Source organism: Oncorhynchus mykiss, chromosome 18, assembly GCF_057628025.1.
Source record: "Oncorhynchus mykiss isolate SJ-2025 chromosome 18, ASM5762802v1, whole genome shotgun sequence".
Lineage (NCBI taxonomy): Eukaryota > Metazoa > Chordata > Actinopteri > Salmoniformes > Salmonidae > Oncorhynchus > Oncorhynchus mykiss.
Window position 1 is genome coordinate 40,895,682 of NC_143039.1, and position 27,586 is coordinate 40,923,267.

General features: G+C 43.0%; 2 protein-coding genes across 4 annotated transcripts in view; one reads left to right on the forward strand and one right to left on the reverse strand.

Annotated features, from left to right (window-relative positions):
* LOC110496034 (dolichyl-diphosphooligosaccharide--protein glycosyltransferase subunit STT3B) overlaps window positions 1-22,084 on the forward strand; it is an 85,477-nt gene extending 63,393 nt beyond the window's left edge. Inside the window, exons 5-17 of one of the 2 annotated variants that reach the window (XM_021571666.3) lie at window positions 386-485; window positions 2,154-2,252; window positions 6,734-6,880; window positions 8,519-8,567; window positions 8,898-9,052; window positions 9,457-9,668; window positions 15,578-15,765; window positions 18,241-18,412; window positions 18,726-18,899; window positions 19,309-19,422; window positions 20,015-20,221; window positions 20,329-20,354; window positions 20,479-22,084. In XM_021571666.3, coding sequence (XP_021427341.1) covers window positions 386-485; window positions 2,154-2,252; window positions 6,734-6,880; window positions 8,519-8,567; window positions 8,898-9,052; window positions 9,457-9,668; window positions 15,578-15,765; window positions 18,241-18,412; window positions 18,726-18,899; window positions 19,309-19,422; window positions 20,015-20,221; window positions 20,329-20,354; window positions 20,479-20,524 — 1,689 coding nt within the window. In that variant the 3' untranslated portion in view covers window positions 20,525-22,084. The remainder of the gene's footprint in view (window positions 1-385; window positions 486-2,153; window positions 2,253-6,733; window positions 6,881-8,518; window positions 8,568-8,897; window positions 9,053-9,456; window positions 9,669-15,577; window positions 15,766-18,240; window positions 18,413-18,725; window positions 18,900-19,308; window positions 19,423-20,014; window positions 20,222-20,328; window positions 20,355-20,478) is intronic. The other variant, XM_021571665.3, reaches the window with a different exon arrangement.
* Window positions 22,085-22,441: 357 nt separating this feature from the next.
* The window catches only part of LOC110496796 (oxysterol-binding protein-related protein 10), a 138,834-nt gene continuing 133,689 nt past the window's right edge, over window positions 22,442-27,586 (reverse strand). For both annotated transcript variants that reach the window (XM_036952521.2, XM_090208431.1), the window contains 3 exons: window positions 26,267-26,449; window positions 25,844-25,997; window positions 22,442-23,765 (listed from right to left, as the gene is read on the reverse strand). In XM_036952521.2, coding sequence (XP_036808416.2) covers window positions 23,721-23,765; window positions 25,844-25,997; window positions 26,267-26,449 — 382 coding nt within the window. In that variant the 3' untranslated portion in view covers window positions 22,442-23,720. The remainder of the gene's footprint in view (window positions 23,766-25,843; window positions 25,998-26,266; window positions 26,450-27,586) is intronic.

Consider the following 27,586-nt stretch of genomic DNA (forward strand, 5'->3'; position numbering starts at 1 on the left):
TAATTGGAAAACTTATTTTAACCATAGATGAGTGACTTGTGAATGCAGTGTGTGATTGTGTGGCTAAGCAGGTTTGTGTCAGTTTGAGCATTTATCCCAAAAGGCGGTCTGGATGAAACATTTTACTACTATCCCTCGCCGTCTGTGCTCTGTACCCCCTACACAGTGTGATTTTCAATGGAGCCGTTTGAAGTACTGCAGCTGACGTTTTTGTAGAGTGTTCTATAAGCCCCTCTGTTTCACACCGCGTCTCTCTGACATTGTTGCTGCATAATTTCATGGCGCTTTTAAAGTTGAAGCATTTTTACTTCAGTCATAGTGTTAAATAGGATTTGAATTGGTTTTATATGGTGCCACTGCAAATGTCCATGTATTACTGTTGCAGGTGTCAGCATGGGGAGGATATGTCTTCATCATCAACCTGATCCCGCTGCATGTGTTTGTGCTCCTGCTCATGCAGCGCTACAGCAAGAGGGTCTATATCGGTGAGTGACCACAACCCCCTCTTCATAGGTTCCACCTCGGTCGCGTCATGCCATGGTTATGAACGTTCTCAAGCCGCCCTCTTCGTGATTAGGCCAGTCATTCTGGACGGAGGCTAACTACTGTTTAGTCTAAACTACACTATAGTGCCTGGAAATAAAATGACATTGCTAAAGTAGTCAAATATTTAGCAGGAAACAACTTTGCCAGCATTATCATGTCGTCAAATTTACTTTAGGCAGATGGCAATGTTGTCATTAGCTAGCAAAGTTTGTCAAAAATACCTAGCAATGCTAACGTTAGCTAGCTAAAATCCGGTGTCCTTCCCCAAGCTAATGTTATACTGCATCTAAAGTCAATCTAGCGACATCAAAATGATGACAAAAGGTTTTCCTACAAAGTATTTGCCTTCCTTTTGAATGGCATTGTATTTCCAAGCCACTATACACTTTTGATGAAATCTTCATCAGCGCTCATAGTAGAATGTTCAGTTGGGCATCAGTAAAAAAATAAAGTTCAAAACAATATTGTGACAAAACATGCAACCCCTGAATGTGACTGCAAACCTTATCTATCTGCTAAAGAGATGTGACCGCACGCACCTGTTTTCCTCTAACCACTAACACCCGTTTGCTCTTTTCAATGCGACTGCATGGGGGGGGTTAGTTATTCTGAATTTGACTGCGAGACAGCACATTGCAGAAATGTTGCAGCATCGTAAGCAGTACATATTTAGCTGAGCTGAAGGAACAGCAGGCTAGCTGGGTCAAGATAAATGGTCTTGCATCAGTTACTCTTGATTGTCTGTATTACTCACAGTAAACAGTACCCCATTCTTGAGTGATTTGAAAATAAATGACGACCCTATTTAAAGAGGGCCTCGACCCCGCTGTACTCAATCTCTCTGCATTTTCCCCAACAAAGGATTCCACCCTTAGTCTGCATTAACAAATGGTTATTGTCTATCTTTACATCGTTGTGAGACATTTATGGCTTCGAACGCAGAGACTGTCAACCTCAAGCACCCTTTTTAATAGAAGAGGGCTTTGCATAGTTATTCAAGCAACCATCTTGTGAAAGGTCTTGCTCCTTATTGTGCTTCATAACCATCTCGTTTTGATCTAGTTTTAACCTTCCTCCATCTACAATAGAGAAAGCCCTTCTAAAAACTAGATGCCTTTTTGGCATCGGAGCTTGCCACAATGGGAGTCCCTCTTGACCAAAAATGCAGTTCTATTTCACACAGTTCATTACTTAGCTCCATCAGTCAACAGGCGATAATGAATCATAGTCGGGAGTGCTCAGGGCTAGTCACAGCCACTTCAAAAAGCTCCAGTGTTCAGGAAAGTATCAAATCTTAATTAGGGCACACTACTTAGAATCAGCTCCCCCCCCCCCCAGCTACAAAGGTGGGAGTTCTACTGCCGGCTCATGTTAGGGCCCCCGCTGCACTTTTCTTTTCCCACGTCTATGTAAATTACTCCAGATAAGACGTTAATTGCATTTACGCCAACTCGGGAGTTGCATTGCGAAAATCAATTCACAAGAAATACCTCTAACTGAAGTGATGGTGGGTATTGAATAGAACAGTATCTGTGTTTGACCTTTTTGTTTGATCTCATCTCTCTCTCGATCCCTTTTCTTTGTCTGTTTCTCTCTTTCTCCCTCAGCTTACAGCACTTTCTACATTGTGGGCCTGGTGCTATCCATGCAGATCCCCTTTGTGGGCTTCCAGCCAATCAGAACCAGCGAGCACACGGCGGCAGCAGGTAAGCCTCGCTACTTTTTTGTTTGTTTGTCTCCTGAGCGCACAAAACGACTCGCCATTAGACGCACACCGCTTTTTCATATAACCAGGTATGTCTCGTTGAAATCTATTTTTCAACAACACCTTGGACCATGACCAAGCAGTTGTGTTCTCCTGAATGGGCAGCGCCTTTGCTGTTTCGTTGATGCAACTTAAGTGTTCCTGTCTCGCCAACGGTCCCAGCTACTCCCAGACAACATTTAGGTGGCATTCCTTTATTCTGGAGGGTAGTAACAGCTAGGGGTGTGAGCATTTTAAAAGTTAACATGAAAACTGGCTATAACACGGCAAATAATCTAACTAGGCAATAGGCTATAAAGGCCTGGGTAAAGTTGTGTAATTTAAAAAAAAAACCTGAGAAAGAGGCAGACAATGTTAATTTGGTGAGTTTGAATGGCAGGAAAGACCAGACATTGCAAGAGATTACAGTTCATTCTGCCTGCCCCCCTCCCCTCTCTCCCTTGCACTGACTTGCCTGGTCTTTCTCTCCTCTAATGATGCGAGTGGGTCTTCGGTCTGTTGCGTGTAGAATATCCTAGCCTTTTCATTGATAGGCCCTGCTTTACTGAAATTGCGAGACATTGCAAGCCAATATATTGCAAGATACAGCATTCCAATTACGAGATACAGCTTTGGATTACCGATAGATAGGCCTAGTGCACGGTTCTGACTCTGTCTGCCTGGTGTCCGACCTGCCTAAACTGTACCCCTCCCCTCTCGCTATGAAAGATGCACGTTTGTTTTTGTTCTCGGCAGTACAGCAACTAATCTCTCTAGCAGAATCGAATCTTGACCCCAAGAAGCTACGTGCAAGAGGTTTGAAGAATCAATTATTTTGGAGTCGACTCCACTACATCATCGCTAAGTTGGAAAATTGGAAGAAAAAGGTCAGAGTCCTGTATGGCAATACTTTGCAAGTTAAATGAGAAGGTGATGAAATGCAAACTTTGCGAGGTGTAATATAGGTACAGTATTTGTAGTTCAGGTGGTTAACCATCTGAAAGGGACTCATTGTGAGACCCAAGCCATTGCTGTCAGCAGCACAGCTGCATTGTGAATTAATGTGGAATTTTTCTTATCGTTTTAACGGAGAGACACTTTTCTTTCCCTCTGTTTTGAACGTTAAGAAAATGTCCATTTGCCAACATCCCTAGTAACAGGATTACATGGCTCTACAGCATCCATTTCAGCTTCCTCTTAGTCTAATGTAGCTTCAGTCTGATTTCTGATGTGGTGTTTGTTACGAGGGTGACCAGGGCAGCACAGCATGTCAGCGTCATGGGCTTTGAGGAAGGCACCAAGGCTCTCTCAAAGGATGGGCTTGTTTGGTGTCGGGCAACAGCTGCTCGTAACATCTGGCAGCGTGTCTACAGCAGCAGAGTGAAGGGCGTTGTTAGTGTCACCCGCTCTCTGGGTTCTGGAGGAGTTATGACCTTGGAATGCTCCCGGGGGGTTGGAACTTGGAAGTGCTCCTCTGTTTTGCTAAGAGGACAGAAGTAAGTGAAACGGGGCTCTGTTCAATCAGTAGTTCCACAAGAGAGGGACAGATCCCATTTAGCCTGAAATGTTCCTGTTATTCAAATATAAAAAATAATAATAATATTTAACCAGGTGGGCCAGTTGAGAACACGTTCTCAACTGTGACCTGGCCAAGATAAAGCAAAGCGGTGCGACCGAGTTACACATGGGATAAACAAACAACACAATAGAAATATATATATATGGCAATAAATAGGCCATAGTGGCGAAATAATTACAATTTAGCATTAACACTGGAGTGATAGATGTGCAGATGATGATGTGCAAGTAGAGATACTGGGGTGCAAAAGTCAATAACAATAAGGGGTTGGGGTAGTTGGGTGGGCTATTTACAGATGGGCTGTGTACAGGTGCACTGACAGCTGATAGTTGAGGGAAATGTAAGTCTCCAGCTTCAGAGATTTTTGCAATTCGTTCCAGTCATTGGCAGCAGAGAACTGGAAGGAAAGGCGGCCAAAGGAGGAGTTGGCTTTGGGGATGACCATTGAAATATACCTGCTGGAGCACATGCTATGGGTGGGTGTTGCTGTGGTGACCAATGAGCTGAGTTAAGGCAGTGCTTTACCTAGCAAAGACTTATAGATGACCTGGAGCCAGTGGGTTTGGCGACGAATATGAAGAGAGGGCCAGCCAATGAGCATACAGGTCGCAGTGGTGGGTAGGTGACAACAATGGCGCTGTGATAGACTACATCCAATTTGGTGAGTAGAGTGTTGGAGGCTATTTTGTAAATGACATTGCCGAAGTCCAGGATCTGTAGGATAGTCAGTTTTATGAGGGTATGTTTGGCAGCATGAGTGAAGGATGCTTTGTTGCGAAATAGGAAGCTGATTCTAGATTTAATTTTGGATTGGAGATGTTTAATGTGAGTCTGGAAGGAGAGTTTACATTCTAACCAGACAACTAGGTATTTGTAGTTGTCCACATATATTCTAAGTCAGAACCGTCCAGAGTAGTGATGCTGGTAGGGCGGGCGGGTGCGGGCAGCGATCAGTTGAAAAGCATGCATTTAGTTTTACTAGCATTTTAAGATCAGTTGGAGGCCACGGAAGGAGTGTTGTATGGCATTGAGGCTCGTTTGGAGGTTTGTTAACTTCTTGATGCACCCATCCCGTTAGCGGGATCATTTTCGTCAACCACCGCTGAATTGCAGAGCGCCATGAAATCACAAGTGCAATATAGCAAAACACAGCTTAGTTTGTTTAATCCACCTGGCGTGTTAGATTTCAATGAAGCTTTTCGGCGAAAGCATACCAAGAGTTTATGTAAAGACATCTCTCTCAGTAGGCAAAATATTACAAACAGCTAGCAGCCAAGTAGATTGGTCAGAAAAGCAATAAATTAAATTGCTTACCTTTGATGATCTTCGGATGTTTGCACTCACGAGACTGCCAGTTACACAATATATGTTCCTTTCGTTCTATAAAGATAATTTGTATATCCAAAATACCTCCATTTGGTTAGCGCGTTATGTTCAGAAATCCACAGGCTCGAGCGGTCACGACATCGCAGACAAATTCCAAATAGTATCCGTAATGTTTGTAGAAACATAATCGATAATATATCAACCGGGAATGTAGCTTCTTCAATAGGAGAGAGAGAGAAAATGGCTGCTCCAAGCTTTTGCTTGGTGACATCCAGTGGATGCTGTAGGAACTGCAAGAAGGTCCCTTAGAAATCTGGATTCCCAATTAAAACCCTTAGAAAAGAGTGACCCCCAAAATAAAAAATCTGAATGGTTTGTCCTCTGGGTTTCGTCTGCTACATAAGTTCTGTTATACTCACAGACACGATTCAAACAGTTTTAGAAAACACTCTGAAGTTTCTATCTAAATCTAGTAATAATATGCATATCTTAACTTCTGGGGATGAGTAGCAGTTGAATTTGGGCATGCATTTCATCCGGATGTGAAAATACTGCCCCGTCACCAAGAAGTTAAGTGTCCAGAGAAGGACCAGAAGTATACAGAATGGTGTCATCTGCGTAGAGGTGGATCAGAGAATCACCAGCAGCAAGACCGACATCATTGATAAATACAGAGAAAAGAGTCGGCCCGAGAATTGAACCCTGATGCACCCCCGTAGACTGCCAGAGGTCCGGACAACAGGCCCTCCGATTTGACACACTGAACTCTATCTGAGAAGTAGTTGGAGAACCAGGCTATTGAGTCTGCCTATAAGAATCCGGTGATTGACAGTCGAAAGCCTTGGCCAGGTTGATGAAGACTGCTGCACAGTACTGTCTTTTATCGATGGCGGTTATGGTATCGTTTAGGACCCTGAGCGTGGCTGAGGAGCACCCATGACCAGCTCGGAAAACAGATTCCGGAGAAGGTACGATGGTATTCGAAATGGTCGGTGATCTGTTTATTAGCTTGGCTTTCGAAGATTTTAGAAAGGCAGGGCAGGATGGATATAGGTCTGTAACAGTTTGGGTCTAGGGTGTCTCCCCCTTTGGAGAGGGGGATGACAGCGGCAGCTTTCCAATCTTTGGTGATCTCAGACGATACGAAAGAGAGGTTGAACAGGCTAGTAATAGTGGTTGCAACAATTTCGGCAGATAATTTTAGAGTGTCCAGATTGTCTAGCCCGGCTGATTTGTAGGGGTCCAGATTATGCAACTCTTTCAGAACATCAGCTATCTGGATTTGGGTGAAGGAGAAATGGGGGGGCTTGGGCTAGTTGCTGCAGGGGTGCAGAGCTGTTAGCCGGGGTAGGGGTAGCCAGGTGGAAGTATGTTGTCATGTATTATTACAGCATCAGTTTGTAGCACATCTACCATCACATGATAGTCCTTCTGATTCAAAATGTTTCTATATAAACCTGCTTGCATGAGAGATTAAGGTTACTGCTATAACGTGCATACGCCAACCTTCTGTGATTTGCGTGTGTGTCCTGCCACAGGTGTGTTTGCACTGCTCCAGGCATATGCTTTGCTGCAGTACCTGAAGAACAGGCTCACCAAGCAGGAGTTCCAGACCCTGTTCTTCCTGGGGGTGTCGCTAGCTGCTGGGGTGGTGTTCCTCACCGTCATCTATCTCACCTACACTGGTGAGTCACTATACCTTACCACTACACATACAGCTCCTTGAGAAAGTATCCACACCCCTTGACGTCTTCCACATTTTGTTGTTACAGCCTGCATTAAACATTTCTCAAATTTAGAGTTTTTGTCACAGGCCTACACACAATACCCCATAATGTCAAAGTGGAATTATTTTTTTTAGATTATTATTATTTATTTATTTTTACACATGAGTAATAAGTATTCAACCCCTTTTGTTATGGCAAGCTGAAATAAGTTCAGGAGTACAAATTGCTTAAGAAGTCGCATAATAAGCATGTACTCTGTGCAACAATAGTGTTTAACACGATTTTTGAGTGGTCCCTCAGTCGAGCAGCTATTTTCAAACAAAGACCTAAGAGGTTTTCCAATGTCTCACAAAGAAGAGCATCTATTGGTAGATAAAAATAGATTTAAAAGAAGCAGACATTGAATTTCCCTTTGAGCAAGGAAGTTATTAATGACACTTTGGGTGGTGTATCAATGCACCCAGCCACTACAAAGATACAGGCGTCCTTCCTAACTCAGTTGCAAGAGAGGAAGCAAATTGCTAAGGGATTTCACCATGAGGCCACTGGTGACTTTAAAACAGTTAGTTTAATGGCTGTGATAGGAGAAAACTGAGGATGCATCAACAACGTTGTAGTTATTTCTCCACAATACTAAGCTAATTGACAAAGTGAAAAGAAGGAAGCATGGCCAGAATACATGCATTCTGTTTGCAGCAAGGCAATGAAGTAATATGGAAAGAAACGTGGCAAAGCAATTCACTTTTTGTTCTGAATAAAAATGTTATGTTTGGGGCAAATTACAACACATAACTGAGAACCACTCTTCATATTTTCAAACATATAGTGGCGACTGCATCATGTTATGGGTATGCTTGTAATCGTTAAGGACCGGGGCGTTCTTAAGGAAAATAAATCAATGGAATGGAGCTAAGCACAGGCGAAAAGCAGGTTTAGTCTGCTTTCCACTACACTGGAAGATGAATTCACCTTTCAGCAGGACAATAACCTAAAACACAAGGCCAAATCTACACTGGAGGTGCTTACCAAAAAGACTAAAGAAGAATGTTAGTTATGCATATTCTTAACCGCCTCTGCTCAACATTCCTCTCGAGTCCCGACCCACATAAGCCCTACTACTGAACAGACACCTGACCCACTAAAGCAGGGCAATTTAGTTGTTGGGCTAAAACGGGTCAGTGTTTTTTGTGTCTACCTTGTAGTTCATTGCACTCATCTCGTGTCTCAGGTTGGAATCAGTCCCTGGTTAGAATGGGCGACAGTGAAAACCTGAAGTGTTTCGGCTCTTGGGGACCAGAATTGAAAAGCCCTGAACCAAAGGGTCCCTATTTACTTTGTCATTTTTATTCATAAATGTTTTTATTGAACCTTTATTTAATGACGGCCTACTCCGTCCAAACCCTGACGACGCTGGGCCAATTGTGCCACGCCTTATGGGACTCCCTATCACGGCCCAGTGTGAAACAGCCTGGATTATATCTGTACACTTACCCATACACACCAGTGTCAACCATATGCCAAAAAGTCCTCATAATAACCACTAATGAAAGCATGTTCAAGTTTCCAGTCCTGTCTATTCATTGTTTGTTCATTTAGGCTACATCGCACCGTGGAGTGGACGGTTCTACTCACTGTGGGACACCGGGTAAGCATTGCTAACCTTCATTCACTTTCCTATCGATGAAACACTTGTTTAATTGAATGTGTCTGCGAAAGGGTTTACGCCATCTGTAGTTTCAAAGGAAATGCGAGAATAGTATTTTCTTCTCAAATAGAATAGTATTTTTTTCTTCACGCTTCGACTACATTCTGTATATAAACTGCAGCGTGTCTGATTAACTGGCGCATGTCTGCATTAAGCATCGATCAAACAGATTGTTTGCAGCGCTTTAAATCTCTTCCCTGAAGTACCAGATGTTTCTCTTCTATCCTCATCACTCTTTACCTCCCTCCTGCCCCCTCTCACCCTCTCCAGCTACGCTAAGATCCATATCCCCATCATCGCGTCGGTGTCGGAGCACCAGCCCACCACCTGGGTGTCGTTCTTCTTCGACCTCCACATCCTGGTCTGCACCTTTCCGGCAGGACTCTGGTTCTGCATCAAGAATGTCAACGACGAGCGCGTCTTTGGTAAGCCGGGGCTCATTAACACACACTGACACTCAACATACACATCATTTGAATAAATGTGAATATTTCGAGGGGAATCTGGTCATTTGAGAAGAATATGCATTATAGCAAGGGCATCATGTTTTTGATATACTGTACAAACCTGTTCTTAGATGGTGTACTGGAGGAAATGCTGACCAGTGTCACACAGCTCCAGTGCAGGAGCTGGTTTCTGTTTTTCCCCTTCTCCTTAATTGATCAATTAATGCCATTGATAGCCCCGAAACTGCACATCTGTTCACCCAGCTCTAAATCAGTTTGTCTCAGATGAAAAAACCGCCCTTGAGGATCTGAGTTGTGCACCATGCACTTTTGACATAAATGATCCTGCCTTTAACCTTTCCTGCCTCTCTGCTGCCCCCCAGTGGCGCTCTATGCCATCAGTGCGGTCTACTTTGCTGGGGTGATGGTGCGCCTGATGCTGACCTTGACGCCGGTGGTTTGCATGCTGTCGGCCATAGCCTTTTCCAGCGTGTTCGAGCACTACCTGGGGGACGACATGAAGAGGGAGAACCCTCCCATAGAGGACAGCAGCGACGAGGATGACAAAAGGAGCTCAGGGAACCTCTATGACAAGGTCGGTAGGAGTCATAGTCCAGGGCTCATAAAGCAGCTCAGAGTAGGAGTGCAGATCAAGGATCAGGTTCTCACTGTCTATAATTTAACAAAGCTAATGCAATGGTGAACCTAAGTGCTGGCGGTACCGCTATACGTTCAGAGGTGTCAGAAATCATTTAGCTATTTTCACAACCAAGAGTGATGGTCGCTGGCAGTGGCACGAAAGGGCTGGGTTTTTATGATTAAATAAGTTGTAGGTGTGTCGACGCTTGACCCCTCACTGGCCATCAGAACATGCCCCATGGCTAAATATGTGGCCTACCACCTGGATTCGATCTGCTTTGAAGTTGATACACTTGTAACGCCACTTTTGAGAAAACGGCCCGTGCATGTTTTTGAACACCTACTGGAGAGCTGTTTGTCTACACACATTCAGCATCATTCACACCCTCTTAAGCCTTAACCACACCCAATTTGTCACATGCACAGGATACAGAAGGTGTAAACGGTTACTTCCATAGTGAAGTCTTGTTTAGACATGTAGCTAGCTAAACAATGAACCATAATCTAAACTCTAATGCCACGTTCAAAACCACTGAAGTCTGTCTTCAGTGAGGGGGAAAAACGGGGATGAATCTGACTGGGGATAAATCATTTTGAATGGTCATCCAACTCGGGAACTCATGCCACTTTCTAGAGCTCCGACTGGGAATAAATCATTTTGAACGATCATCCAACTCGGGAACTCAGGCCACTTTCTAGAGCTCCGACTTTCCGACCTGAAGATTAGTGACGACATGATTTTACCTCGTATATGTTAGGTTCCAGTTGTTTTGAACGTGGCAGTACTACCATGCATGCATCTGCAGGTAGCTAAAGCTAACCAACTAGGTTCAATGTTAGCTAGTGAGCTAACATTAGGCTATAACTGGCAATGCAAATGGATTTCTGAGATACAAATACACCTAACGTTAGCTAGCTAGCTAACAATATGGTTTACCTGGAAATGAAAATGTATAGCTAGACTCTTATATGAATGAACGCTTCTCCCTCGGTCATGGTTGCCCTTAGTTTGAAGATGTAATCTGGAGACAGGTGTTTTTACAACAGCCTTCTGTGTTCTCTTTTAGACTCTCCGCATTTGGCAATCAGGGATTTCCACATCTGATTCATTTTCAGAGTCCGAAATAGTCAGCATGGCACGATCGTCCTACAGAAAGTAGTCCATCACAACCTTTCCCCCACTGATCTTTTATAGATAACACCTGTTCACTTCAGGGCAGCAATGTTGAGAGCAGTAGCAATGCTTTTTCAGTTATTCATGATATCTTTCAAAAAAAGACACAGTAGAAAGGATATTGAGCGGCTCGTGTTATGGTCCGAAGCATGCTACATGGCAGACATGGAAGGTTCCTGTATTTTTCCATGCCCAAACCAACAATGTATTCGTATTTACAGATGGTATACACATTTGTTATTATGGCACATGAAAGTTCACATGTTCCAAAAGGAATTTCTGCCTCAAAACAAATTGATAAAAAGTTCAAATGACTCTCCTGTGAAGTAGTGACGTGTGACATACATCTAGCTTCTTGAAACGGGTCACGTGGTTGCTTCAAGTTGTGTATTTACGGTCTTATGTATTGCCTTGACATCAACTCCAGTTCCAATGTTAGTCCGTTTATATCTTACGGAAACGCAATAACAATGTAGACCTGTCCCATCTTTGCTAAATACGTTAACTTGAACCTGTTTGCAGTCCACAATTGGCTTCAATATAAAAAAATACAGTACCTTTAGAAAGTATTCATACCCATTGACTTTTTGTTAAATTCCAAATGGATTAAATTGATTTATTTTTTTCTCACCCATCTACACACACAACCCCATAATGCCAAAGTAAAAACATGTTTTTAGAATTGTTTTCAAATTGATTGAAAAATGACAAGCATACACATACAGTGCCTTGCGAAAGTATTCGGCCCCCTTGAACTTTGCGACCTTTTGCCACATTTCAGGCTTCAAACAGCCACCACCATGCTTGAAAATATGAAGTGGTGCTCTGTGATTGGATTTGCCCCAAAATAACACTTTGTATTCAGGACAAAGTTCATATCTTAGCCAATTTTTTTTGCAGTTTTACATTAGTGCCTAATAGCAAACAGTATGCATGTTTTGGAAAATGTATTTTCACTGTCATTTAGGTTAGTATTGTGTAGTAATTACAATGCTGTTTATCTATCCTTAGTTTTCTCCTATCACCCAAGTGTAATTAATAACCATGCGCAAAGGAATATTCATTGTCTGCTTCAAAAATATATAGGTACCCTTTGCGAGGCATTGGAAAACCTCCCTGATCTTTGTGGTTGAATCTGTTTGAAATTCACTGCTTGACTGAGGGACCTTACAATCAGTTATTTGTACGTGTGGGGTACAGAGATGAGGTAGTCATTCAAAAATCATGTTAAACACTATTGCACACAGTGAGTCCATGCAACTTAAGCACATTTTTACTCCTGAACTTATTTAGGCTTGCCATAACAAGGGGTTGAATACTTATTGACTCAACATTTCTTAAAAATTAAAAAAATTAAAAAGTCAAGGGGTGTGAATACTTTGCTTTATCACATTTTTATTCAGAACCTTTACTCAGTACTTTGTTGAAGCACTTTTGGCAGCGATTACAGCTTGAGTCTTGGGTATACAAGCTTGGCACATCTGAATTTCTCCCATTCTTCTCTGCAGATCCTCTCAAGCTCTGTCAGATTGAATGGGGATCGTTGCTGGAGAGCTATTTTCAGGTCTCTCCAGAGATGTTTGATCGGGTTCAAGTCTGGGCTCTGGCTGGGCCACTCAAGGACATTCAGAGACAGGTCCCCACTCCTGTCTTGTCTTAGCTGTGTGTTTAGGCTTGTTGTCCTGTTGGAAGGTGAACCTAAGTCCTGAGCACTCTGGAGAAGGTTTTCATCAAGGATCTCTCTGTACTTTGCACTGTTCATCTTTCCCTCGATCCTGACTTGTCTCCCAGTCTCTGCCGCTGAAAAACATCCCCACTAAATGGTCCTGCCACCACCATGCATCACTGTAGGAATGGTGCCAGGTTTCCTCTAGACGTGACACTTGGTTTGGAATCTTGTTTTCTTCAGACCAGAGAATCATGTTTCTCATGGTCTGAGAGTCCTTTAGGTGCCTTTTGGCAAACTCCAAGCAGGCTGTCACGCCTTTTACTGAGGAGTGGCTTTTGTCTGGCCACTCTACCATAAAGGCCTGATTGGTGGAGTGCTGCAGAGATCGTTGCCCTTCTGGAATATCCACAGAGGAACTCTGGAGCTCTGTCAGTGACCATCAGGTTCTTGGTAACCACCCTGACCAATGCCCTTCTCAACCAATTGCTCTGTTTGGCTGGCCGGCCAGCTCTAGGAAGAGTCTTGGTGGATCCAAACTTCTTCCATTTAAGAATGATGGAGGCCACTGTGTTCTTGGGGACCTTCAATGCTGCAGACATTTTTTGGTACCCTTCCCCATATCTGTACCTCAACCCATTCCAGTCTCGGAGGGCTACAGACAATTCCTTTGACCTCATGGCTTGATTTTTGCTCTGACATGCATTGTCAACTGTGGAACATTTTATATAGACAGGTGTGTGCCTTTCCAAATCAAGTCCAATCAATTAAATTTACCACAGGTGGACTCCAAGTTGTAGAAACATCCCAAGGATGATGAATGGAAACAGGATGCATCTGAGCTCAGTTTCGAATCTCATTGCAAAGGGTCTGAATACATATGTAAACAAGGTATTAAAGTTTATTTATTTTGCGAACATCTCTAAACTTCTTTTTGCTTTGTCATTGTGGGGTATTGTGTGAAGATTGATGGGAGGAAATTATTTAACCTGTCTAGGACTGGGGTCTGACCCTGTCTCAGATTTTGAAATGATGCTTTACAGCGAAAGCAAGACAAGCGTTTGTGTAAGTTTATCGATAGCCTAGCATAGCATTATGTCCAGCTAGCAGCAGAAAGCTTCGTCACAAATCAGAAAAGCAATCAAATTAACCGTTGATCTTTGGATGTTTTCACTGACGAGACTCTCAGACAGCAAATGTTCCTTTTGTTCCATAAATATTGTTTTATACCCAAAATACCTCCGTTTGTTTGTCATGTTATGTTCAGAAATCCACCGGAAATAGCGGTCACGACAACGGCAAAAAAAAAATCGAAATTATATCCATAATATCGACAAACATGGCAAACGTTTTTTTTATAATCAATCCTCAAGGTGTTTTTCAAATATCTATTCGATAATATATCAACCCGGGACAGTTGGCTTTTCAGTAGGACCGGGAGGAAAAATGGCTACCTCTCTCTTTTACGCAAGAATCACTCAGAGCCATCAGCTGGCCACTTAAGCAATGTGGTCGTCTTTTGTTAGGGCGTTTGGTAAACAAATCCAAAAGCTCATTCAGGTCGCGCCGAACGTCAGACAAAAAGTTCCGTTACAGCCCGTAGAAACATGCCAAACTAAGTATGGAATCAATCTTTAGGATGTTTTTTAACATAAAACGTAATTAATGTTCCAACTGGACAATTCCTTTGTCTGTACAAATTAAGTGGAACGTAGCTACCTTTCACGTGAGCGCGCCAGACCGAGGCTGTGGCACTCTACCAGACCAACAATATTTATACTGTTGACATCTAGTGGAAGCCTTGGGAAGTGGAAGATAACTAATATCACCCTGTATCTTCAATGGGGCTGAGTTGACAAACTACAAACCTCAGATGTCCCACTTCCTGGTTGGATTTTTCCTCAGGTTTTCGCCTGCCATATGTGTTCTGTTATACTCACAGACATCATTCAAACAGTTTTAGAAACTTCAGTTTTCTATCCAATACTAATAATAATATGCATATATTAGCATCTGGGACAGAGTAGGAGGCCTTTCACTCTGGGCATGCTATTCATCCAAAAGTGAAAATGCTGCCCCCTATCCCAAAAAGGTTAACCAACTAATTGCAGCAAGTGGAAGGTGGGACAAGTAAGGACTTGTCTGTCGGCCCTGCATTAAAGTCCAAAATTAGAAAATAAAATTCTTAAAAATAAACAATACCAGTTTAATTTAAGGACCAAAAAAGGGACATCTGTGCCATATAGATTGCGAAATAGTTAGTGATTTTCGATGTACCGATTCGATGGCACATGGTTTATGAGCTGATACACTAAACACTGGATTCAAAACCAATTGAGATTCTCCAACTGCCCTCCTCCCCTGGGGTTTTGCATCCCCCTCTCACAATGTGAACCCTTATCCGGTAGTTCCAGTTGACACCTACAGGTAACTGCCAAAAATAAAGAGGGATGCAAAGTACATTAAAAGCAGTGGCTACCACACAGATGGGGTTCCTGAGTTAATTAACGTCCCATCATGCTTAGGTTATGTATAAAAATGCTTGGCAGGCATTTATTTTGGCTACCATGGCTGTGCCCTCATCCACAGGACATTAGTGGTGACTGAATGGTTTGATGAGCATGAAAACGATGTAACCACCATATGCCATGGCCGTCTGTCACCACATCTCAACCCAATTGAACACTTAAACCAGTTTCTGGAGTGGCGCCTGGGACCGTTTTCCACCACCAATAAAACACCAAATAATGGAATTGTTTATGTGAGAATGGTGTCGCATCCCTCCAACAGAGTTCCAGACACTTGTAGAATCTACGCCAAGGAGCATTGAATGAGTTCTGGCTCGTGGTGGCCCAACGCCCTATTATTACACTTTATGTTGCCGTTTCCTTTATTTTGGCGGTTAGCTGTATTCAACCCATAGACATATTCCTGTAAGGAGTTACAAAATAATTTGACTCTGTTTGTATCTCTGATACTGTCTGTTTAGTGGGCCAGTTTGATGTGTGTTGGTCTCCCTCTGCAGGCAGGAAAGGTGCGTAAGCATGTGTCTGAGCAGGAGAAGGCAGAGGATGGGCTGGGCCCCAACATCAAGAGCATAGTGACCATGCTGATGTTGATGCTGCTCATGATGTTCGCAGTCCACTGCACATGGGTCACCAGCAACGCCTACTCCAGTCCTAGTGTGGTGCTGGCCTCCTACAACAACGATGGGTAAGGACAAATAATAATATTTAGCAGACACTGTTATCCAAAGCATCTTTAGTCCGTCGTGCGTGCATACATTTTTACATATGGATGGCCCCAGCGGGAATTGAACCCATGACCTTTGGCGTTGCAAGCACCATGCTCTACCGATTTGAGCTACACCGTACAGTCGTATGAAAAAGTTTGGGCACCCCTCTGAAGCTGCAATCATTTACTCTGTCGTCACAAAAAATTATCACAGTGGCATGCCATTCATTTTCGAATAAAAGCTGAGTACTGGGGTATTGTCCAGACAAAGATTTTGTGTGTAGCAATATTAAGTTGTATGAAATTAAATCAGATGTGTGAAAATGTGGGCACCCTTGTCATTCTGTTGATTTGAATACCTGTAACTACTTAGCACTGATTAATTGGAACACACAATTGGTTTGGTGAGCTCATTAAGCCTTGAACTTCATAGACAAGTGCATCCAATCATGAGAAAAGGTATTTACAAGTTGCAAGTTGTTCTCTTTGACTCTCCTCTGAAGAGTGGCAACATGGGGGCCTCAAAACACCTGAAAACAAAGATTGTTCAACATTATGGTTTAGAGGAAGGCTACAAAAAGCTATCGCAGAGATTTAAGCTGTCAGCGTCCACTGTGAGGAACATAGTGAGGAAATGGAAGACCACAGGCACAGTTCTTGTTAAGGCCAGAAGTGGCAGGCCAAGTAAAATATCGGAGAGGCAAAGGCGAAGGATGGTGAGAACGGTCAAAAACAGCCCACAGACCACCTCCAAAGACCTACAACATCATCTTGCTGCAGATGGTGTCACTGTGCATCGTTCAACAATTCAGAGCACTTTGCACAAGGAGAAGCTGTATGGGAGAGTGATGCGGAAGAAGCCTTTTCTGCACACACACGCCACAAACAGAGTCGCTTGAGGTATGCAAACGCACATCTGGACAAGCCAGCTTCGTTTTGGAATAAGGTGCTGTGGAAACAAAGATTGAGTTATTTGGTCATAACAAGGGACGTTATGCACGGCGGCAAAAGAACACAGCGTTCCAAGAAAAACACTTGTTATAAAAACACTTGCAATTTGGTGGGGGTTCCATCATGCTGTGGGTTCCATCATGCTGTGGGTTCCATCATGCTGTGGGTTCCATCATGCTGTGGGTTCCATCATGCTGTGGGGCTGTGTGGCCAGTGCCGGTACTGGGAATCTTGTTAAAGTTGAGGGTCGCATAGAATTCCACTCAATATCAGCAGATTTTTGGGAATAATGTTGAAGAATCAGTCACAAAGTTGAAGTTACGCCGGGGCTGGATATGTCAACAAGACAACGACCCAAAACACTGCTCAAAATCTACCCGGGCATTTATGCAGAGGAACAAGCACAATGTTCTGGAATGGCCATCCCAGTCCCCAGACCTGAATATCATTGAGAATCTGTGGGATAATTTGAAGCGGGCTGTTCATGCTCGGCAACCATCAAACCTATCTGAACTGGAGATGTTTTGTAAGGAGGAATGGTCCAAAATTCCTTCATCCAGAATCCAGACACTCATTAGAGGCTGTTATTTTAACAAAAGGAGGCTCTACTAAATATTGATGTGATTTTTCTATTGGGTGCCCAAATTTATGCATCTAATTTTGTTTTGATGCATATTGCACATTTTCTGTTAATCCAATAAACCTCATTTCACTACTGAAATATTACTGTGTCCATCAGTTATTTGATAGATCAAAATGAAATTGCTGATCCAAACACCCAATTATTTATAAATGGAAATTGTCAGGGGTGCCCAAACTTTTTCATACGACTTGTATCTATCGTCATATAACACTACATGATCAAAAGTATGCGGACGCTAGTGTCAGCTCTGGCAGGGCAGAAATTTGACGGACTGACTTGTTTGGAAAGGTGGCATCCTATGACGATGCCACGTTGAAAGACACTGAGCTCATCAGTAAGGCAGTTATACTGCCAATGTATGTCTATGTCGATTGCATGGCTGTGTGCTCGATTTTATACACCTATCAGCAACGGGTGTGGCTGAAATAGCTGAATCCACACACTATTTTATATATAGTGTGTTCACACGCGCACATTTATACACACTCTCATAAAAGGGCTTGTTCATATTTCATCAGAAAGTTGTGATGTTGAGCTCAGTGTTAACCTGGTTATTGTAGTATTATTGTATCTCGTGTCCCATGACTCTTAATAGTGCTATTCAATAGTTTTCCATGTACTGTTCTTTCAATGCGAGGCTGACGTGCGCTGCTTATTTTCCAGTTCGAGATTTAGAACTATGGTAAACTAGAAAGTCAAACTATTCGACTCGAACTCCTCACACATATATTTGTGTGGTTACAATATTGGTTCGTCATTGCCGTGACTCGACATCCCTGTCTCATAGGATCCCATAATAATAAGTTACCAAACATGTGGTTGCCTGGCTGTCATTCCTGTAACTCCTCAACTCCCCATAGGACGAGGAACATCCTGGATGACTTCCGGGAGGCCTACTATTGGCTGAGGCAGAACACAGACGAGCACGCGAGGGTTATGTCTTGGTGGGATTATGGCTACCAGATAGCAGGCATGGCTAATCGAACCACCCTAGTGGACAACAACACATGGAATAACAGTCATATAGCACTGGTGAGTCACACACCATCAAAAGGGGGAATTGGGGATTTCAACTCAACTCAGACCTCAAAGTGAAGTAGACATGTTTCTTGACTTTAACTTGCATCAATGAATTCAATACATTCACTTGTAGGAGCTGCAATAATGTGTGTGGGATTCGTCTTGCTCTTATGACTTGATTGATTTTCACAGGGCCAGCACAACTTTGAGAAGCGAGTATTGCCTATTTTTGGAGTCTTATACCTCCCTCTCCTTTTCCCACCACGTCTCATCTTTATCTGCCTCTTCTCTCCTCTGCTCAAACTCCCTCGTCTTCCCTCTGTAGGTGGGGAAAGCCATGTCGTCCAATGAGAGTGCAGCGTACGAGATCATGAGGAGTCTGGACGTGGACTACGTGCTGATCATCTTCGGGGGCGTGATTGGTTACTCAGGCGACGACATCAACAAGTTCCTGTGGATGGTCAGGATAGCGGAGGGAGAGCATCCCAAGGACATTCGGGTGAGTGCCTGGTTTGTTGAGACCTAGTTGGGTTCATCGACGCCTCCCAATTCAGAAGGACCTTCATTCATTCTTCTATTTAATAATTGTTGTTCTGCTGATGAACCTGGGTCAACACAGCCATCCAGTAATCTATCAGTCAGGGGAAAACCCAAGGACATTGCTGTTCCTAGCTATGTTTATTTTCTTCACTGACATATCCAATGCAGATTTGTAAAAAAAAAATGTGCATGTAATTTTGAATATCAAAGACATGAACCGAACAATTGGTGGCTGTAAGACTACATCATATCGTAGGTGGCGAGTTGGCAGAGTTATTTCAGTTTCTGCTATTTGATGTGTCCTTGAAGAAATTTGGTCCAAACCCTCGTCTCTCTTTGTTCCCTCCTCATGCCCATGTGCCCTTCAGGAGAGTGACTACTTCACCCCTCAGGGAGAGTTCCGCGTGGACAAGGCCGGCTCGCCCGTCCTGCTCAACTGCCTCATGTACAAGATGTCCTACTACCGCTTCGGCGAGATGCAGGTGAGAGGTGGTGAAGTACTTGAAGCAACAGCAGACTACAGTAAGCACTGAGTGACGGGCAACAGAGCGGCTTATGGACGTGCTGACAAGCCTGTGGGGAAGGATGAAGGTGGGAGGGAAGCGCTCAGAAATGCTCTGGCAGGTACAGGCGAGATATGAGAGCGAAGAGCTGCCAAGTACCTATAGCGAGCTGCGTGTTGCCTGGCCAGCTGCTCAGTGAAGGATCAGTGGGCTGTTTCAGTAGGGTCCACAGACATGCAGCCAGGCAAAGCTGTCTCCTAGCTGTCTTAACCCATAAAGGAGATGGACAGACAGGTTAAGAGAACGATAAAGGCAAGGGAACAGAGATTGGTTTTGTGGAAGGGACGAGGACAAAAGCGATCGGGAGGTGGGAGAGACGGGTAACGTGTACAGGGAGGGATAGGTGATGTACAGATTTAAAAGAGCAGGGGAAGAGCCTAAAACTGAATTAAGATGAAAAACGCAACACTTGTGTGAACTGTCAACCACCATACTCACTTTAGCTCAGCTCAGTCACTAGCCGCCCTCGCCAACAACTTCAACCCCACCTACTGCTGTCTTTATCTCTCAGCTGGACTTCCGGACACCGCCTGGGTTCGACCGCACCCGCAACGCCGAGATCGGCAACAAAGACATCACGTTCAAGCACCTTGAGGAGGCGTTCACCTCGGAGCACTGGCTGGTGCGCATCTACAAGGTGAAGAAGCTGGAGAACAGGGAGCCGCTGGAGCACAAGCTCCGCAGCATCGTGCCCAGGCAGAAGTACACCTCCAAAAAGGTACAAGGCTTCCATGTCTCTCAGCATTCATTGTGCTAATGAATGTTAGACATTATATGATACTGGTGTAGTGAGTTTACATATGATTATTTCTTCTCAAATTTTAGCCACCAAAAGGAAATGTTCATAAAATGTGAGCCAACTCACTTTTATTTCCTACAGTTAAATGTGTGTGCGCTCACATTCTGATTTGTAGATGTATAGGAAAAAATTGCAGATTGAAAAGTGGTTTGTAAACCAGGTTTGTTTCATTATAGACTTCTAAGAGGAAGCGAGGACACATCAGGAATAAGCTGGTCCTGAAGAAAGGCAAGAAACTAAACAAGAAATAATGAAGACTGACAACATAAAAAACATACAAAAAAATGCAACTAGCAAAGAACTCTACCAATGAAGAAGAACGGCCATTGTCTGGAATGTTAGCCCTTAGCCTCGAGGGCTAGTCCTCTGAGCGCAGCATCCTGTGTGTTGGGGAGGGTGAAGTGTCATATCTGGCTAGCCCCAGAACTTTTGTCCGTTTTAGCCAGAGGACTTTTTGTCTTGCTCGTTCTTTCTTTTTTGTACTTGAATGTGTGGCAAGGCACAGAGCTGCTGAAACCGGGGTGAGCGTAAATGTTGTGGTACATTAAACTGTTATTTCTAGAGGGGGACAAAATAAAGAGAAAGGAAACTGAGGCTGGGAGCAATTGCACCAAAGAGCCCCTGATCTTGCTCCTTGGCACATGTCAATGTGTTGCCGTTGAGAGTGAGGAACCATTGGAATTGAGGACATGTTCCTGACGCGTGTACAGACAACGAATGGTATGCGGTAAGGAACAATTCCATTGTCTAGGCACAGCTGATCGATCTGTAACTTTTTTTTAATCCGCTCTAATTTGTCGTTACTGAGACAATTCTTTCGAAAATAAAAGGCCTAATATGTAAATATATTATGTAAAGAAAATGTCAAAGGGTTATAATATATTGGATTATTGTGGTGATTTAAATACGCAGATTTCTCTTTACTTTGTCGTGATGTTTTTAATGGCAGCAGATGGAACAGTGAATGCAATAATTGTCATTAGGAGGGATTTGAGATTTTGTTTGAAAAGAATGTGAATTTAACTTTTCCCCCCTGAAATTGCTTAGATTGTATATTCTGCTGCTAGGTTTAAAAAAAGAAGCAATTCTATGTGAAATGTAGTGATTATTAATTAGGCCTCCAACCTGCAGGGGGCACGCTCTCTTCATCACCACATGTCCTTCTGTCTAATCAGTCATTTTTGCCGGTCCACAGACACACGTTAATGCTGCTGAGTAGATGCGTAGTTAAGAGCAGAGTACGGTAATGCAGGAAAACTAAAGTGTTGAATCTCAAGATGGCTGCCAGTGAGTGGACAGAGGGGTGCACCCCCTGGCATTGTACTGGGCCTGTTGTGAATTATAAATCTGTGTTGAACATGTGTGTGCATGCGGTCTACAGATCATAGGAATACTTTTTTTTTGTATCATTTGTTTGATACTTCTTGCTTTACACACAAGTTATATACATTTGCTTTGTTCTGTCCCTTCACAAAATGCCATATCGACCTTGCTCAAACACACACTTGAGGAACTCGTGTTTCTTTTTGTCAATCTTTGGGGACTAAGCCTTAATGTGATATAGAAAGTGTACAGGTTTGTTTTTTGTTGGGGATGGTGGACTTTCTCCTCTTGGTTCTCCAACTTTCAGCAGTGCAGCGCCTCTTCCTCTTCCTCACCACTACATTGATTTTATTTCACGACCCCTGGTCCCCCTCAACTTCCAAGTTAGATTTTTTTACATTGTTGTTCAGTCATGTTTAAATGTAGACTAAATAAAAGGTTCACGTTTGTAAGAAGTGATTTGTGTGTACTATCAGTTTATCAGTGTAAGGTGTTTGCCTGAAGAAGTGTCTTTGGAATATCTTCTAGGTTTGCAGGCAGGGTGTTTTTTACTAAGTTGCTTCAGTCAATTCCAGGAACGGACATGTGGGACTGGGGAATACAAGGCTGCTTTTTAGGTGCAAAACAATCATTACATTCTAAAAAAAACAGATTCCATGATACCTTTTTATGTGGAAATATCTTTATCCTATAAAAGTTAGACTTTGGTATATAAACTGAGGCTTCAGAGAATTACAAAATGTACCACAAGATGGCAGCACTGGCCTTAATTCCAGCTGTTCTACATTTTCCACAACAACAAGACAGGCACAGTGATTGCCAGGGCACATTTATTAGAACAAAACAATTATGCCCCCATCCCTACCTTCAACCTATGTAATAATAAATGGGGTGTTGCATAGGTTTTTTTAATCCTAGTGAATGAGGAGTTTGGTTCAAGCTCTTGGGTACATCACAGTGCTCTACAAAACCCAAATACCTCAGTTTGACACATATGGTGAATAAAATGCCTTTGTGGACAAATCTTTCCAAATAACCCACACGTCTTGATTACTGAGTGCTGGAGACTCTAATCAAATTCATGCATCTGCATATTGCCAGATGTCAAGGTCACTAATTCAAGAACACACTTGAATGCTACAAGAAACTGGACAGCTTTGTGACAGCTAATCTTCTTCACTGCAAGATGATCCTGCCATTAGTATAGGTACTACAGTGTAACGCAGCAAGCCCCTCAGTCTATGATCACTTTTCTAAGAACAAAAAGGTGGCGCAAATGATTTTCCATTAGATGTTTGGCTAAATAAAGGCAATCATCCCCTTTACCACCACAGTACCTCATATCCTGATTGACATGTGAAGAGACGGTGCCTCTGTGTATGGGGTTGTGGCTCACAGATATGAGTCGTGAGCTGGGTACAGATCCAGATTAATTATGTGATATCAATGCTAAGGACACGTCCCTGGAAGGAGGAAACACCTCTGGGGAAGATGGGATCCAATGGAGTGTTGACTGTAAAGTAAAAGGGTGATGGTGAGGGGAAATCTGTAGTGCATGGAAGAACAGAGGCAAAGAGTCATTTCAGGAATGGTCAAAGGTCTGGATGGGGTAAGGATGGATAGAATAGCAACAAAGTGATAAGAGACTGCTCCTAGTCAACAGCATTTGTTGGGAACTAATGTAGCAAAAACATACCTCCAAGCATATTTACCACCAACACTTGTATGCCGTCTTCCTCCTGATGCTGCGTGACAAATAAAGGCGTTTGAACCGAAAATAATCATGTGTGTGTCAACACAACTGGAAAGAAATACCAGTGGCAAATCATGTCATACCGTGCATTTGCAAAAGGCCCTGGCAAAGTAAGAAATTGAAATTCTCTACCTCGAATACTATAAAAAGCTACATCGGTCTCTCCCACCCTCGTAGTTCAAGTGGAAACCACTTGATTCCCATGAGTGGGACCTTTGTCCATGTCATTAAGAGTCAGTATCTCTGGTCCCGAGTGGCAGTTCCATCCTTATCCTGGCCTGGCCCCTCGTTTAGGGGCATAGAGGCTCTCTTAGTGTCCATTAGAGCAGTCTGGTTCTTGTGTCAGTTAGATTTCCACAGAGGATTGTGGTAGATCCAATCTTCTCCCTAAAGGCAAGAACAAAGACACAAAACCAGATGAGCATCGGTGGTTAAATTGAGCCGGTCTCCTGCACCTTGGGACAAAGCACCCTTAGTGGAGGTACCAACTAGAGGTCGACCAATTAATCGGAATGGCCGATTAATTAGGGCCGATTTCAAGTTTTCATAACAATCGGAAATCTGTATTTTTGGACACCGATTTGGCCCCCCAAATGTTACACCTTAAATAAAGATTAAATTAACTAGGCAAGTCAGTGAAGAACACATTCTTATTTTCAATGACTGCCTAGGAACGATGGGTTAACTGCCTCGTTCAGCGGTAGAACAACAGATTTTTACCTTGTCAGCTCAGGGGATTCAATCTTGCAACCTTACAGTTAACTAGTCCAACGCTCTAACCACCTGATTACATTGCACTCCACGAGGAGACTGCCTGTTACGCGAATGCAGTAAGCCAAGTTAGTTGCTAGCTAGCATTAAACTTATCTTATAAAAATCAATCAATCATAAGTTAACTACACATGATTGATGATATTACTAGTTTATCTAGCGTGTCCTGCGTTGCATTTAATCAATGCTGTGCGTATCGTTGCTCCAATGATTACCTAACCATAAACATCAATGCCTTTCTTAAAATCAATACACAGAAGTATATATTTTTAAACCTGCATATTTAGCTAAAAGAAATCCAGGTTAGCAGGCAATATTAACCAGGTGAAATTGTGTCACTTCTCTTGTGTTCATTGCACGCAGAGTCAGGGTATATGCAACAGTTTGGGCCGCCTAATTTGCCAGAATTTTACGAAATTATGACATAACATTGAAGGTTGTGCAATGTAACAGGAATATTTAGACTTATGGATGCCACCCGTTAGATAAAATACGGAACGGTTCCGTATTTCACTGAAAGAATAAACGTCTTGTTTTCGAGATGATAGTTTCCGGATTCAACCATATTAATGACCAAAGGCTCGTATATTTCTGCGTGTTATTATATTATAATTAAGTCTATGATTTGATAGAGCAGTCTGACTGAGCGGTGGTAGGCACCAGCAGGCTCATAAGCATTAATTCAAACAGGACTTTCGTGCGTTCTGGCAGCAGCTCTTCGCAATGCTTCAAGCATTGCGCTATTTATGTCTTCAAGCCCATTAACTCCCAAGATTAGGCTGATGTAACCGATGTGAAATGGCTAGCTAGTTAGCGGGGTGCGCTAATAGCGTTCCAAGCGTCACTCGCTCTGAGACTTGGAGTAGTTATTCCCCTTGCTCTGCAAGGGCCGCGGCTTTTGTGGAGCGATGGGTAACGCTGCTTCGGGGGTGGCTGTCGATGTGTTCCTGGTTCGAGGCGAGGAGAGGGACGGAAGCTATACTGTTACACTGGCAATACTAAAGTGCCTACAAGATCATCCAATAGTCAAAGGTATATGAAATACAAATGGTATAGAGAGAAATAATCCTATAATAACTACAACCTAAAACTTTTTGCCTGGGAATATTGAAGACTCATCTTAAAAGGAACTACCAGCTTTCATATGTTCTCATGTTCTGAGCAAGGAACTTAAACGTTAGCTTTCTTACATGGCACATATTGCACTTTTACTTTCTTCTCCAACACTGTTTTTGCATTATTTAAACCAAATTGAACATGTTTCATTATTTATTTGAGGCTAAATTGATTTTATTGATGTGTTCATTCAGTATTGTTGTAATTGTCATTATTACAAATAAATAAATTGGCCGATTAATTGGTATCGGCTTTTTTTGGGGGTCCTCCAATAATCGGTATCGGTGTTGAAAAATCATTAATCGGTCGACCTCTAGTACCAACAACCGGATGTTTTCAGGGACACAGCTAATTCAACCTAGCTTCCTCTGAAAACCGTGTGGAAACGCCGCTCTTTAACTCCAGCTATGTTGGGTTAAGTCAAAGGGAGAGCCAGGTGGAGCCGAGCTCCAGCACCTCATGGGTCCAACGAGGAAAGTAAGATCAACTAAGTTTTGGGATAGGGTTGAACATAATAGCCCCAGCTCAAACCCTGGTTTTATATTGAACCCTGGCTCAACTCCCTCCTGTAGCCGTACCTTTTTACTGAAATATTTGGGTGTCCAGGGCGAGTTGACTGCAGCTCTCTGCCTCTCCTCCCCTCTCTGGCGCTCCTCCAGACGCCGCTTTTGTTCCGTGGCCTCGTCAATGTTCCCCTCCTTCAGTGACTTGGTGACATGCTGCCATAACCGCCTACACAAACACATACAGAAAATGTATTTAACAAACCCACCACGCAGCTGACAAGATAGCTATTGTTCTGTATACGACAAGTCCAGGGAGTCCCTCCTCATTTCAGCCCTGCTTTTTTAAATGTATTTTATTTTACCTTTATTTAACTGGGCAAGTCAGTTAATATCAAATTCTTATTTTCAATGACGGCCTAGGAACAGTGGGTTAACTGCCTGTTCAAGGGCAGAACGACAGATTTGTACCTTGTCAGCTCGGGGGTTTGAACTTACCTGGACTCGTTCCGTCCCTGCTTCTCCACAGGCCGGAGCTTCTTCTTGACGATTGGCAGTTTGGCTGTGTCAATCACTTTGGTCTCCCCGCTGCTATAGGTGAACTCCAGGGTTCCGTTCCATTCCCCCTGGGCCTTGCACACAATGGTGTTGGTCGGGTTGTGTTTGACCTCTGCGGTCACCCTGAGAGGAACACATAGCAGGCATGTTCAGAAGATGTACTTAGTGGCCACCCATCATTACTCAACATTACTCTTATGATACATTGTACAGCCATAGCAATATCAAGATTATGAGGTTAAAGTGTAGACTGTCAGCTTTAATTTGAGGGTATTTTCATACGTAATTGGGTGAACCGTTTAGAAATTACAGCACACTTGTACATTGTCCTCCCAATTCACTTATACAGTATATGTCCCATATTCCTGTAAGTGTTCATTCAGTATTGTTGTAATTGTCATTATTGCAAATGACTACATCAAACTTGTGACTCTACAAACTTGTTGGATGCATTTGTTTTGTTTGTGTTTCAGATGATATTTTGCCCAATAGAAATGAATGGTGCATTTGAGCCACTTAGTGTAAATAAGAATAGAATACGTTTGATATTTATACCTCTAACTTTCTCACTCATCATTATTCATAATCACGGTAGTATCCCCATTAACCAGTTGCATCTCTAGGGGCGCTATTTCATTTTTGGATAAAAAACGTTCCCGTTTTAAGCGCGATATTTTGTCACGAAAAGATGCTCGACTATGCATACTATGCATAGAAAACACACTGAAGTTTCAGAATCTGCAAAGATTTTGTCTGTAAGTGCCCCAGAACTCATTCTACAGGCGAAACCAAGATGATACGTCAAACAGGAAATTAGCAGAATTTCTGAAGCTCTGTTTTCTAATGTCTCCTTATATGGCTGTGAATGCGACAGGAATAAGCTTAGACCTTCTGCCGTTTCCCCAAGATGTCGGCAGCATTGTGACGTATTTGTAGGCATATCATTGGAAGATTGACCATAAGAGACTACATTTTCCAAGTGTCCGCCTGCCTGTTCACCCCGCTATCATCCAGAAGGCGAGGTCAGTACAGGTGCATCAAAGCTGGGACCGAGAGACTGAAAAACAGCTTCTATCTCAAGGCCATCAGACTGTTAAACAGCCACCACTAACATTGAGTGGCTGCTGCCAACACATTGACACTGACTCAACTCCAGCCACTTTAATAATGGGAAATGATGTAAATATATCACTAGCCACTTTAAACAATGCTACCTTATATAATGTTACTTACCCTACATTATTCATCTCATATGCATAT